General features: G+C 39.3%; 1 protein-coding gene across 2 annotated transcripts; it reads left to right on the plus strand.

Moving 5' to 3' along the window:
• The first annotated feature begins 3100 nt into the window (after positions 1–3100).
• Positions 3101–14557, plus strand: LOC139353281 (uncharacterized). 2 transcript variants are annotated; one of them, XM_070997006.1, is made up of 3 exons: positions 3101–9376; positions 9438–9533; positions 9598–14557. In XM_070997006.1, exon 3 carries the CDS (start codon positions 9869–9871, stop codon positions 11219–11221), a length of 1353 nt encoding a protein of 450 aa, XP_070853107.1. In that variant the 5' UTR covers positions 3101–9376; positions 9438–9533; positions 9598–9868; the 3' UTR covers positions 11222–14557. The 2 variants fall into 2 exon arrangements, with proteins under 2 accessions (XP_070853107.1, XP_070853106.1); XM_070997005.1 differs by having other exon boundaries at positions 9438–14557.

Here is a 14557-nt window from a genome sequence, read left to right on the forward strand (position 1 = left end):
AGGAAGCGTTTCCGACCCCATAAAGTATATATATTCTTGATCAGGATCACTAGCCGAGTCGATCTAGCCATGTCCGTCTGTCCGTCTGTCCGGATGAACGCTGAGATCTCGGAAACTATGAGAGCTAGGCTATTGAGATTTGGCGTACAGATTCCTGAGCTTCTTACGCAGCGCAAGTTTGTTTCAGTAGACTGCCACGCCCACTCTAACGCCCACTAACCGCCCTAAAATGTAACTCCTACAGTTTTGATGCTAGATAGAAAATTTTAACTGAAATTTTGCTACGCCCACTCTAACGCCCACAAACCTCCAAAGAAAAAAGCTATGACGTCAGAGCCAGACAATGCGAAATGTTTTTACGCGTGTATGTGTGTGTATGTAAATACCCTGCAGTACCATTCAGCGCTTATTGAGCACTCAATCACTGCAAAAAGCTCATCACTGAGCGCTCAATAAGCGCACAATTTGTATGGAACTAAGTGCGTAAATTAACATAGGCATGTCCTAGGGTTCATCAGTGCTCAAAAAATAGCACGCATTGAGCGCTTTTTTGAGCTCCCTCTTGAGCGCTTTTTTGAGCAGCAGAAAAAGCACACGTTCAGCACATGTTGAGCGCTCGATTGAGCAGCGGAAAAAGCACACATTCAGCACATGTTGAGCGCTCGATTGAGCAGCGGTAAAAGCACACATTCAGCACACGTTAGCAGCGAAAAAGCGCACTTTCAGCGCTTAGCAGCAAATAAAATTTCAGTTGTAATTTTTATTTTTATTTGTTTATTTTAAAATTTGCGCTCGGGGGTTTCCGGTGTTATCGGGGTCGCTGGCACCCCCTTCTCAGCATCTGGTGCCGGCGTTGCCTTTTTTTTGGTACAACTCAAGTTTTTAACGCACCGCAGCGCCTTTTCGGGAGGCTCCGAGGGATCCACCAGGGCGATTGCATCTAGTATTAGAAAAAAATTAGTTTTAAAAATAAAACAAGACTAGAATAAAAACGAGTGACCGAAAGTAATCGTTAGTTGTAAGATTTATTTATATAAAAAGAAATGTTATCTTTGGCATTTAATGTAAAAATCCCAGAAGTCTTTTAAAAATTAAACTTACAAACAATAGTTTTCAGCCTCAACAAAAACTTACTTAATAAGGCACGGGCGAAATTTGGGTAGTCTGAGCCTCTTCTTGTTTTGCCCCCTTTCCAAGTTGTGGGACAGAACAAGTTCCTCGGATAATATGCTTAAGATGTCTAAAAATATAAAGAAAATTAAAAAAATATCGAGAAGAAATTTGCAAACTTTTGTTTTCGGTCACTTGATTTATTTTATTTTGTTGTAAAAAAATATTTATGTATTTTTTTTATTATTTAATAAATCATTTATTTATTTTGCAGATGCGGAAAAAATACCACTTTTCCAGGGACGGAAAATTAGAGATGTTTGAGATTTTTATTTAAATAGCCATGTTTGTTTACTTACACAAAAATAAATGTTGTGCTTTAATGTTATTAATACAAAAAATCACAAGTTATAAAAACAAACATCTCTTATTTTTGGTCCCTAGGAACTCAGCACTCAATAAGATTTTAAAATTTTTTCACAGATTCATTCATTTGTTTATTTATATGCATCATTTGTTGCTTTTCACGTCCAAAATTAATATTTTTCACAGCTATTTTTTTTTCCGCCACGTGTTTTTTTGGGAATCTTGTATTTTCCATTTTTTTAATATACATTAACTTGTTTTTACTCTCACTGATTAAATAAATATTGGTCTGCGACAGACTTACCTGGGAATCGTATAGGTATTACTATACTTAACTACCTTAATTGCGTGCAATTCTAACTCCTTCACATAAGTGAACCCAAGTGAAAACGACGAAAAAAGTCGCGTGCCTTCCAGAAAAACAACAAACAACACCAACAACGGTTCCGCTAATCCGTTGTCGTTCTGTTTTTTTGGCATGTCCCGTTTGGTCTATGCATCTTGCACATAAAAGCAGCGTATTTATAGACATATCCGACTATGCAAATCGGTTTATAAAAATATATTCTTAAAACTTCACATATTATTAAATAATATTAATAAACCTATAAATTTTTTTAAGAAATACAAATATTTTAAAACAGAAACCTATTATTTTAAATGGTTGTTTTATCATTTACGAACAAATGTCGCATTATTCAAAAGGCAAGGGTGCACAAAAGTCTATATATTTTAGTTGCTGGGCCTCCTTCCCATCACACGCACTTTTCCGTCTGAGACATGGCGAGAGAGGGAGAGCCCAAAATTACTTTTTGTGCGTTCTCTTTGCGGACCCGGCGAGAGCGCGTCGCTTTGCCGCCGTTGCGCTCAGCTCTGCCGGCGTCGCTGGCTTCTCTGCCGACGTCGCAGTCGGCTTCGTGATGATTGGGCGCTTAACTCAATTGTGGAACTGCAGGGACGTTTCCCAGTCGTAAATGACAGCATTCCAGCACGCGTTCTTTCATTATGAAATGGCATCAAAAAGGTGTTCCGGAAGTGATGAGTCTGTCCATTCTTTTTACACGGGTGCGGGACAAAAAAGAATGCACCCGTTGCATGCTTCTGGAAGCATATATCTGGAATGCACCTGGAAGTAACAAACTAAACACATTCTGGGTGTACTCTTTTTTAATGCACCTGGAAGCAACATACTAAACACATTCTGGGTGTATTATTTTTTAATGCACCTGGAAGCAACATACTAAACTCCTTCCGGGTGTACTCTTTTTTAATGCACCTGTAACATGTACCCAGGAATGCACCTAGAAGCATTCAAAAACGAAATATCTGGAAGTTTTCCCCAGGAATACATAAAACTGGATTTCAATTTCATATTTATTTTCATTTCAATATTCAAAAAGGCAACTAATTTTTAATCGGAGTAACTCCCCTTCTGTACGGTGCTTTGGTGCTTCCTTCTTGTTTATGTACTTTTGTCATTTACGCAGTTCAGTCCTTGGTGTGCCCATTCATTTTTTGCGATTCTGAAAAATATAAAGCAAATTGAATATGAAATATGTGTATATACATTACAAATATACAATATGTTTATTTTGTATGTACAATTTACATACAAATAGTTATTATTTTATTTGTTTAATATGTTTTTAGTTTGAATGTTCAGTGTACATGTACTGTGATATTTTATTGTGTTCATATTGAACTAAATTATCTACACTTTACTTACCTGTGAAAATATTGATGCAAAATTGGTGGCAGAAAACAACAAACTTTTTCAAAACACGTGGCACGAACTTCACTTTTCAGAACTAAAAATGCAACTGACGAGAAATGCAAGAGACAAGAAAAACCGCTCGCTTCCTTGCATGTTCCCTTTTGTCTTTATTATTTGTTTGTCAAGAGAACCGTTCCGAAAAAAGACGATTGTAAAAAAAATGCGCATCGGCAACCTTCGGGTTTGAGTTTGGTTTTTTTACATTCCCACTAAAATGCACCTGGATGCACTATATTGAAATACACCCAGATGGCACCCAAAAGACTGCCCCCAGCACGCACATTTTGCTGGGTAAATTTGCATGCGTGCTGTTTTGCGTAAAAAAGATACGACCCAGAACTATTTCTTTCGGAATACGTTCCCGAAACGGGTGTTTGGGCATGCTTCTGGATGCATTATTCTGAAACACTTCTAGAAGGCACCGCAATAGAATGCACCCAGCACGCACATTTGCCTTGGAAAATTTGCATGCGTGTTGTTTTGCGTAAAAAAGGTACGACCCAGAACTATGTTTTTTTAAAACACGTTCCGCAACTTACGACTGGTTAGAGCCAGAAAACGACATACATACATACATACATATGTATTTATGCATGTGTGTGGACGTAAAAAATTGCAATCTAATATCCGCGGCAAATAGAATTCTTTCAAACAAAGCTATTCAACCAAATATTTTGAAATACAGAATGTCCCTTAAAATTGTGTATGTTTAGCAAGCATACATATAAATGTTTTTTGGAGAAGTACTCGAAATACCTTTAAAACAATACGCAGCGTTATAGTACAAAATGGCAGCACTGACGTGTTTTCTGGGGTAAGCATAGCTCAGCAGAACGAGACGGAAAATACCTCACAGGATAGCTAAAAATATGTTTTGAACAAAACTTTCAAAATAAAGTACATAAGAAATATGTTACGTTATTTTTAAAAAGGTGAGAGATGATATGTGCTATGCACACATATCGAGAGTGCGGTGCACCCAATGTACTTCATATATATTATTTTATTACGTTTTCGGTAAACATATACGGTAGTAAATTAATAAGGAATAATATCTTAATGTTTCTGTAATTGGTTTTAAGTTTTCTAAAAATCGAAAAGCTCTGAAAATACAACGCTCCCACGGGAACGCCCTGCAAGGGTATAGAAACTTCGGCTTGCCGAGGCTAGCTTCCTTTCTTGCTTCTTTTGCTATTTCTTTGTAACAAATGTAACTAAAGTGGTTTCATACGATCTCTTCATATCCTCAAGGCTTACTTTAAAATAACTGCAGTTACATTTTTTAAAATTCAGCCTCCTTTACAAAGTTCCCCAATTTTTCCCTATTCCTGGCACTAGCCAGACGTAAAGGATGACCACATACTAACAAAATACCACATTCACAATTCTTTAAGTACATTTATAATACTTAACGGAAAATTTAAAAAAAGGTTTAAAAAGAAATCCAAATGTCAAACTAATTAAAAAACAAGAAAGAACGCTAAAGTCGAGTACCTCGACTATCAGATACCTGTTACTCAGCTATTGGGACACAAGGGATATGGAGATATGCAAGCAGCAAAGAGAGATTGAAATGCGCCACCTACCCGCGATCTCAATATATGGTTATGTGGGCGGTAGGCAGATCTAAGCGCTATGGGCGTTAGAGTGGGCGTGGCAAACTTTATTTTGTGGTCAATCGATAGGTATTGACGAGATTAATACATTTCAGTTTAATTTTTTTTCTTTCATGAAAATTGTGGCCGCCACAGGCTTGGGCGGCTTGTGGGCGTTAGAGTGGGCGTGGCATATTCGCGTAACAAACTTGCGCTGCGTACAAGGCTACGAAATCTAAGTCTGAGATCCCAATTCTCTATCTTTGATAGTTTCCGAGATATCCGCGTGCATACTTACGATTTTTTTTAAGTTTGTGGTCGGCTTGTGGGCGTTAAAGTGGGCGTAGTCATTTTTTTTTGGTAATCGATAGGTATTGATGAGAACATTACATTTCAGTTAAAATTTTCTATCTAGCATCAAAACTGTAGGAGCCACAGTTTTGGGCGGTTTGTGGGCGTTAGAGTGGGCGTGGCAGTCTACTGAAACAAACTTGCGCTGCGTAAGAAGCTCAGGAATCTGCATGCCAAATCTCAATAGCCTATCTCTTATAGTTTCCGAGATCTCAGCGTTCATCCGGACAGACAGACAGACGAACATGGCAAGATCGACTCGGGTAGTGATCCTGATCAAGAATATATACTCTTTGTGGGGTCGGAAACGCTTCCTTCTGCCTGTTACATACTTTCAGACGAATCTAGTATACCGTTTTACTCTTCGAGTAACGGGTATAAAAACGGTAAACATCATAGGTGAAAACAAGGAAGAACGCTATAGTCGAATACCTCGACTATCAGATACCCGTTACTCAGGTAAAGGGACCAAAGGGAAATGGAGATAGCAGCAAGAGATTAAAATGCGCCATTTACCGGCGGTAGACAGATTTAAGCGTTATGGGCGATAGAGTGGGCGTGGCAATTTTTTTCTTGGTCAATCGATAGGTATTGACGAGACCAATACATTACAGTTAAAATTTTTTATCTAGCGTGAAAATTGTGGGTGTCACAGGCTTGGGCGGTTTGTGGGCGTTAAAGTGGGCCTGCCAAATTTTTTTTTGGGTCGATCGATAGGTATTGATGAGAACAATACATTTCAGTTATAATTTTTATTCTATCATCAAAACTGTAGGAGCCACAGTTTTGGGCGGCTTGTGGGTGTTAGAGTGCGCGTGGTACATTGCTGAATCAAACTTGCGCTGCGCCAGAAGCTCAGGAATCTGCATGCCAAATCTCAATAGCCTAGCTCTCAGAGCTCTCGAGGTCTCAGCGTTCATACGGACGGACGGACAGACGGACATGGCTAGATCGACTCGGCTAGTGATCTTGATCAAGAATATGTATACTTTATGGGGTCGGAAACGCTTCCTTCTGCCTGTTACATACTTTCCGACGAATCTAGTATACCCTTTTACTATACGAGTAACGGGTATAAAAAGAATTGTTTGGCAAAAATTGCTAAAAATAAAAATAATTAAAATTGAAAAAAGGTCTAAGACGATACCACCGGAATTCTATTACCTCTTAAACGCAGAATAGGAACGGAACGGAAGTTTGCACATTGATATAACCCCACATATTAACATCGAGAACGATATCGACTGAGGTCGTGGAATCCGCGAGGCAAAATCTCTACACCGCAATAGAAAGTGTTCTGTGCGCAGCAACCAATACACAACTAATCTGCAAGTCGAACAGCTTGTTTGAAAAAAGCGACGTTTGCGAAATGCTTTGTAATTTGTCAGATTGCCATATTCAAACGAACTTTTTTAAGAAGACACCCGCAGACTCACCAAAACATCAAAGCAATTTAGTTGATCATAGTAAAATTAAGTAATTTGAATGTACTTATAATGATATTTGTATGTAATCTAATTTTTAAGATTATTTTTGAGAATTTCGTCCATTAATATTTACATAAAACTAAGATTTTCTTTTTCTCATTAATACCCATCTATATGCCAACTATTTTCGAAATCGGACCAGTCGCAAAAAAGTAATAACCAAATAATAATTAAATATTTGGAATTCAATCGAGATTGCACACATCAGTCAGCAAATAAGCTGTTTTCACTAATACCCCACCAAGCCGCTAGGAGCGCTATAGGCGTTGTAGGCTAAGTGGTGCTATAGAAGATGGAGATAGGTGGCGCTATAGGCTAGGTGTGTTAGTGAAAAAAGCAGAGTTGCTTAAAGCCAGAGCTCGCAAATAACTGTCGACCGTTTTTCGTTGTCTGCAATTAAGTGTCTTTTCCTGACTCTTTACGATAAGACTCAGAGAGCAACCGATTTATGGGTTCTTGAATGAGCTCGCTCGCGCTCAGAGCGAAACCTTTTTTTTTCTATTCTGTTTTGTTCTTGTTGTTCCAAAACCGTTTTGTCGTGTTCAGTGAAGCAAAAGGTCTTTTGCGTATGGAATGGTCTACATTCACACGCATGGGCAAGGAAATCGTTAAGCGTCTGTTTTGCAGACGAAATATGTATATTAATTGCAATCGTTAACAAAAATATTTGAAAATATATTTAAATTCTTCTATTAAACGAATTATATTATTTCTTTTTTACAACAACGAAAATAAATGTGAAGACCGTTTGCGTTGAGTTTTTCGGTGAATCGGTCTTTTGCTGACTCTCATTGTGCGAGCGTTTCTCGTTCCGCTCCTTACGCACTGCTCATTGAAAGAGCAACATACAAAGAGCTCAACGAAAAGGGCTCAATAGAAAACATTAATGAAGACAGCAAGAGTCACTTGCTCAGAGCGAGAGCGAGAGAGTATGATCTTTTTCGGTTGTGCTCGCAACGAGAGCGCAAGAAGCAAAAAGGGTCAACAGTTATTTCCGAACTATGCTTAAGTAATATCTCCATCCCGCTCGCTTAAAAAATAGAAAATTCTGGTTTCGTTAGCCGAAAGTGGCATGCCCAAATGTTTAGTGCCACAAGAAATCTTGCAAAGAGTTATATATAGTTCTAAAAGGTAAATATACAATTATACAAGTAAGACACATTTTTAAAACGTATATGACCTAATATTTGTTCAGCAACATTGCCCAAAAATTCTAAGGATCCGGACAGTTCTTAAATAACACAATTAAAAACAAGGAAGAACGCTATAGTCGAGTACCTCGACTATCAAATACCCGTTACTCAGCTAAACGGAGATATGCAAGCAGCAAAGAGAGATTAAAATGCGCCACCTACCGGCGGTAGACAGATTTAAGCGTTATGGGCGTTAGAGTGGGCGTGGCAAATTTTTTTTGGTCAATCGATAGGTATTGACGAGACGAATACATTTCAGTTAAAATTTTTTGTTTAGCATGAAAATTGTGGGCGTCACAGGCTTGGGCGGTTTGTGGGCGTTAAAGTGGGCGAGGCAAACTTTTTTTTTGGGTAAATCGATAGGTTTTGATGAGAACAATACATTTCCGTTAAAATTTTTATTCTAGCATCAAAACTGTAGGAGCCACAGTTTTGGGCGGTTTGTGGGCGTTAGAGTGTGCGTGGCACATTGCTGAAACAAACTTGCGCTGCGTAAGAAGCTCAGGAATCTGCACGCAAAAATCTCAATAGCCTAGCTTTTATAGTTTCCGAGATCTCAGCGTGCATCCGGACAGACAGACGGACAGACGGACATAGCTAGGTCGACTCGGCTAGTGATCCTGATCAAGAATATATATACTTTATGGGGTCGGAAACGCTTCCTTCTGCCTGTTACATACTTTTCGACGAATCTAGTTACCCTTTTACTCTACGAGTAACTGGTACAAAAATATGTATATATATACACACGGTGATTAACCAGGTTATTCACGGGTGAAAACTGATTTTTGGATCTGAACGGGTCGTTGGGGTGTTGGGTGTCTTTATAAGATCCCATTCTTATTTAAGTCTGGCGAATTTTGGTCCTGGAACCATTTTTGTAAAAATTGTAATGTTTGTTTGGCTGTTTGTTTTGCATTAACTCCGATTTTAGCGGGGGTTCTCCATCGGCATTGTGCTCTCAAGTATGCTACGGTAGTCCTCAGCAAACATTTTTTCCTTAATCCATAACATGAACATACTCCAGAAGATGAAGTGAAGCCTTTTTTTATTCAATTTTTTCCAGGCAATGCACGCGGTCGCCCTTAAGACCTATGCGCACAGCAAATAATAAGGGCGCGAAGGGCTCAAGGATTAAAATAAAATTAAGTCCAGTTATCAGTACTTTACATATTATTGGCTTGATGCCCAGCACTTTCGTACATACTAAGCAATTGGGTTTGAAGTTTCTATTATTTTTTGCACAAATGCAATACACATAGGTTGGTATTAATAAAACAAACAAAATTCCATCCGACAGAGATCCATCTACCATCTACCATCCGTTGAACTGATGGTCCATAAGCCTTTGCCGTTCCAAAAATGTCCTAGTTAGTTCCCCATCCAAATTTTATAGACTCTGAGTTCTCCTTCTTGACAGTGAAAATTTAAACATTCAGAATGAAAACGTTAACAATGATGACGGCGAACTTTTGAAAATGGAAGGAGCCAAAGCAATAGGTATGAACGATAAATTCTCTTTATATTTGTAATGTTTCATGGTTTTTATACCCTTGCAAAGGGTATTATGATTTCAGTCAGAAATTTGCAACGAAGTGAAGGAGACGTTTCCGACCCCTTAAAGTATATGTCGGAGATGTATAAGAAGAAAGAAAATGTAAAAGAATCTATAGAGCATTAAGAAAGAGAAAGAACAAAGAATAAAATAAACTTGTCACTAGGTTATTTGTGGATTGAGAACGAGAGAGAGTGTCGTCTCAGCCGAGTGTGGCGCGGTCATGGTCAAGGTCAAGGACTCTGAGAGAGAGAGAAGGACCAAAAAGGAATTGCAATTGAGAGAGAGAGAGAAAAAAAAGGAATTTGCAATTGGATGAAGCAATACGCTTTGACGTGTGTCAGAAGAAGCCGGCAGAAGGAAGCCGACTTCACTTTGCTTTTGATATCTAAACGGAGAAGACGTTGACCGCGACTCACTACGCAACTGCAGCAAAAATGCAAGAAGGAGACCAGCAAATGTCTCAGCCCCTGACATCAGAAGTGGGATCGGCTCAGGCCCAGCGTGATAGTGAATGGCGATCTCTGTTGGAAGCACAAAATCTACGATTCATCGAAATACTAAAAACAATGCAGCAGCCTGCTTCAACAACAACAAGTGAAAAATCATTGAGACTGCCAAAGTTTAATCCAGACGCGGCTGAAGCTGACGCCAGCGCGTGGCTCAAAACAGCCGACATGATTCTCACGGAGCATCCTCTGGAGGGCAGTGCGCTGGTTATGTCGCTGAGTGGAGCACTAGAAGGGAGCGCTTCCCAATGGCTTGCACAGATCAGCTATGCTCGTATTACCTGGCCACAATTCCAAGAGTTGTTTGTTCAGCGCTACGACGATTCTAAGACGCCGGCCGCCACCTTGTTGAACATTCTCAACGGACGGCCGAAATCGGGCGAGTGTTTGTCAGCGTACGGTAGCCGATTAGTGACGTCACTTTTGACAAAATGGAAGTCGATGGACATCGAGGGAATAGCTGTTTCTTTCGTGCTGGCACACACTTCACAAATCGACACTAGACTGCAGCGTCTACTGTTCACCACCAATATAACGAACAGAAATGAACTACAGCAGCAGTTGAAGGCGTATGCATACAGCAAGCGAAGTGAGCATCTGGCTTCAGATCTTCCGACAGGCCCCGACAGGAAGAGATTCAAGGCACACACACCAATGAAGTGCCATTACTGTGGAATTTCTGGACACAAAATGCTGGAATGCCGTAAAAGGAAGGCAGAACAATCAAGACCATATCAATCGTTTGGTAGACCACTGGCGGGACGAGACAGGACTGGAGTGACTTGCTTTAAATGTGGAATCGTCGGTCATATTGCAACCGCATGTATGAAGGGAACAGCAGCATTGAGTAGCAGTATGAACGAGAGGCGAGTAGATCTCTGTGCAGTGTTGGAGCCGAAAGGAATTTTATATCAATTTGGTGAGGCCTTTCCATTCTTTTTCGACTCGGGTGCCGAGTGCTCCTTAATAAAGGAAAAGTTAGCAGTCAAGCTTGCCGGAAAAAGATTTAATAATTTAGTCATTCTAAAAGGAATTGGAACAAACGTTGTACACTTTAATTTACAAATTTGTCAATTTAATTTGGAAATCATGTTTAATGTAGTTATGGACGAGCATTTGAAACATGACATAATGATTGGTCGTGAGATCTTGGCACTTGGCTTTGGCATAACGATGGATGCTGATAAATTTAATATTTTTAAAAGTAAACAAATTAATTCAATATCCGATGAAACTATTCCAAATTATAATATAATATATAATTATATAATTATTATATAATTATTATTATATATAATTATAATAATGATAAGTCTAAATTGAAGAAAATTTTTGACTAGTATACTGAGCATTTTATTATTGGAATACCGAGCAGACGTGTCACGACTGGAGAGTTAGAAATTCGTTTATTTGATGCCAACAAGACTGAGTAAGTTAAGAAGAAAGATGGCAGTGATCGTTTGTGCATAGATTATAGAGAGCTAAATGCAAATACAGTGGCTGACAAATATCCTTTGCCTCTAATATCAGATCAAGTAAACAGACTGCGTGAGGGTAAATACTTCTCTTGTTTAGATATGGCTAGTGGGTTTTATCAGATTCCAATAGATGTAGGATCTATAGAGCGAACTGCTTTTGTAACCCCTGAGGGCCAGTACGAGTTTCTATCTATGCCATTTGGGCTAAAGAATGCCTCTTCGATTTTTCAGCGAGCTATAACGCGAGCACTGGGTGACCTGGCGTACTCCTATGCAATTGTTTACATTGATGATGTAGTGATAGTAGCAAGGTCATAAGAGGAAGCATTTGAAAGATTGACAGTTGTGCTAAAGGCTCTATCGGAAGCAGGAATTTTATTTAATATAAAAAAATGCTGTTTTCTGAAAACTGAAATAGAATATCTTGGCTACTTGGTCAAGGACGGTAGTATTGAACCAAATCCGCAAAAAATGCAAGCTCTGGCTGGACTATCTCAACCAAAGAATGTTTCACCATTGCGACAATTTATAGGATTAGCGTCGTACTTCCGTAAATTTGTCCCACAGTTCTCTGAACAGGTGAAAAAGTTATATCAGTTGACTTCCAAAATTAATAGTTTCGTTTGGAAAGCTGAGCATGAAGAAATACGGCAGAAGACCATCTCAGTACTAACTCATGATCCGGTTTTAATTATTTTTGATCCACATTATCCCATAGAGCTGCATACAGATGCAAGTGCAAGTGGCTTTGGTGCCATTCTCAAGCACAAAATAGACGGTAAGCCTAGAGTGGTTGAATACTTTAGCAAGTGTACATCGCCCCCAGAAACGAGGTATCATTCATACGAATTAGAAACCCTGGCAGTATACAACGCTGTAAAAAGTTTCCGACATTACCTTCACGGCCGAAAGTTTGTAATATTCACAGATTGTAATTCATTGAAAGCAAGTCGTGCTAAAGTAGAACTAACGCCGAGAGTTCACCGTTGGTGGGCATATTTGCAATCATTTGATTTCACTGTAAAGTACCGCAATGGAAATCGCATGGCGCACGTGGACTTTTTATTCAGAAATCCGATTGTCACTGAATGTGAGGCAACAAATAGAGTACCCGAAGTCCGCATCGACCTGACAGTGACAGACAACTGGCTTGTAGCTGAGCAGCAGCGTGATTCGTGTGTAAGGGAAATTATAGTCCAGTTGAATGATGGGGAGTTGCTGGAGAGTTTAGCGAAGACGTATGAGCTAAGAGCAGGAATTCTGTATCGGAAAATTCAGAGAAATGGAAAAACACGCTGTCTACCTGTAGTCCCAAGAGCCTTTAGGTGGTCAGTAGTAAATCACGTCCATGAAGCAATCATGCATTTGGGGTGGCAGAAAACGTTAGACAAGGTTTATGAGCAGTATTGGTCCATATGTCCAAGTATGTACGAAAATTTGTAGAAAACTGCATTACATGCAAACTAGCAAAGCCTCCATCAGGGAAAATTCAAATGGAATTGCATCCAATTCCGAAAGTTGAGATACCTTGGCATACTGTGCACATTGTTATTAGTGGAAAGCTGAATGGTAAAAATGATACCAAGGACGCATTTACTAAATTTGTTCACCTATATTATACTTTGCATTTAGATGCCGAAAACTGTATTAAGGCTGTAAAATCAACAATATCACTTTTTGGCGTACCTAACCGTATCATAGCAGATCAAGGCAGGAGTTTCTCTTTTGGAAAATTTCGTGAGTTCTGTTCAATGCATAAAATAGAGTTACATTTGTGAACAGCGCCTAATATAGTATATACCAAACCTTCAATATAAGTGTAGAATAAGTCTTTTTTTGATAATGTTAACAGACTCTACAAATGTAAGGTAGTCGAGACAGAGTCGTACTCAAGAGCAGAACGTGCGCAGAACACTTATAGTTATAATTTCTATATGTAACCTTATATCCAACACAACTATCCTAAATAAAACCTACACCACTCAAAAAGCTACCCTTCTCACATTTGATAGCAACAGGTGCAAGTAGGGCCAAAGGACAGGTTGAAAGAATCATGAGCACGATGAAAAGTATGTTGACAGCGGTAGAGATAGGTGAACGTTCCTGGCAGGATTAACTCAGTGAAGTACAGTTAGCCATGGATTGTACAACGAACAGGGTAACAAAGAATAGCCCATTAGAAATATTGATTGGAAGAGAGGCCAGGCCAATGGCAAGCAAGCGAGGGCACAGGCCAAAGAAAATATTAAAATAAATGCGAAATATGAAAAGAATCAAGTTGATAAGAATAAGGCCAAGATTGTAAAACACTAAAACACAAGGTTGGGGATCATGTCTTGCTTAGAAGTGAAGAGCGGCATCAGACCAAATTGGATCCTAAGTTCAAAGGACCTTTTGTGGTTGCCGAGTTGTTGAAAGGTGATCGATACCTGTTAAAATCGTTAACTAGCAAGCGAACCTACAAGTATTCGCACGAGAGTTTGCGAAGGCTGCCGGACGAGCAGATCTCTGACGAGACTATTGAGGAAAGTGACAGTGGTGAAAAAGACACTCGTCGTGAGACATCAAACACATGGGCTAGATTTGATCAACAATAGTCATGCCTAGTATGGATGATATTGTGTGATGCAATTTGGATCTGAGCAGATCGTGGCACTAAAGGTGCAAAGCGTTGCGTGGGGCGGCAAAAGCCTGTAACTGTGGTTTCATAACAAGGATAGCCAAATGGTCGGGTTTGCGCAGAAGAGTACGAGCTACTGAGAGAAAGTTGAACCAGGTCAAGCCCAAGGCACAAGTGTGGAACCAGGAGTGTTCTGTCATGGTGTGTGGCGCGGTTGACTGGTGTGACAAGTTTTATTTGACTCACTGTATGATGTGAAAAAGCGAGATAGCCTGCGAAACCGACATTTGATACGTAATTTATAAAGTTGTGTGTGTAGACTATTTGTTAAGCTAAGAATGATGTTGAGAGATGTAAAATATGAAAAGAGAAATAAAGCAAAAATGATACCAACCTAGAGTTACAGTATGCACACGAGGACGTGTGAAAGTCAGGATGGCCGTGTCGGAGATGTATAAGAAGAAAGAAAATGTAAAAGAAACTGTAGAGCATTAAGAAATAAAGAATAAAGAATAAAAT

Source organism: Drosophila suzukii, chromosome 3 (assembly GCF_043229965.1).
Source record: "Drosophila suzukii chromosome 3, CBGP_Dsuzu_IsoJpt1.0, whole genome shotgun sequence".
Taxonomy (NCBI): domain Eukaryota; kingdom Metazoa; phylum Arthropoda; class Insecta; order Diptera; family Drosophilidae; genus Drosophila; species Drosophila suzukii.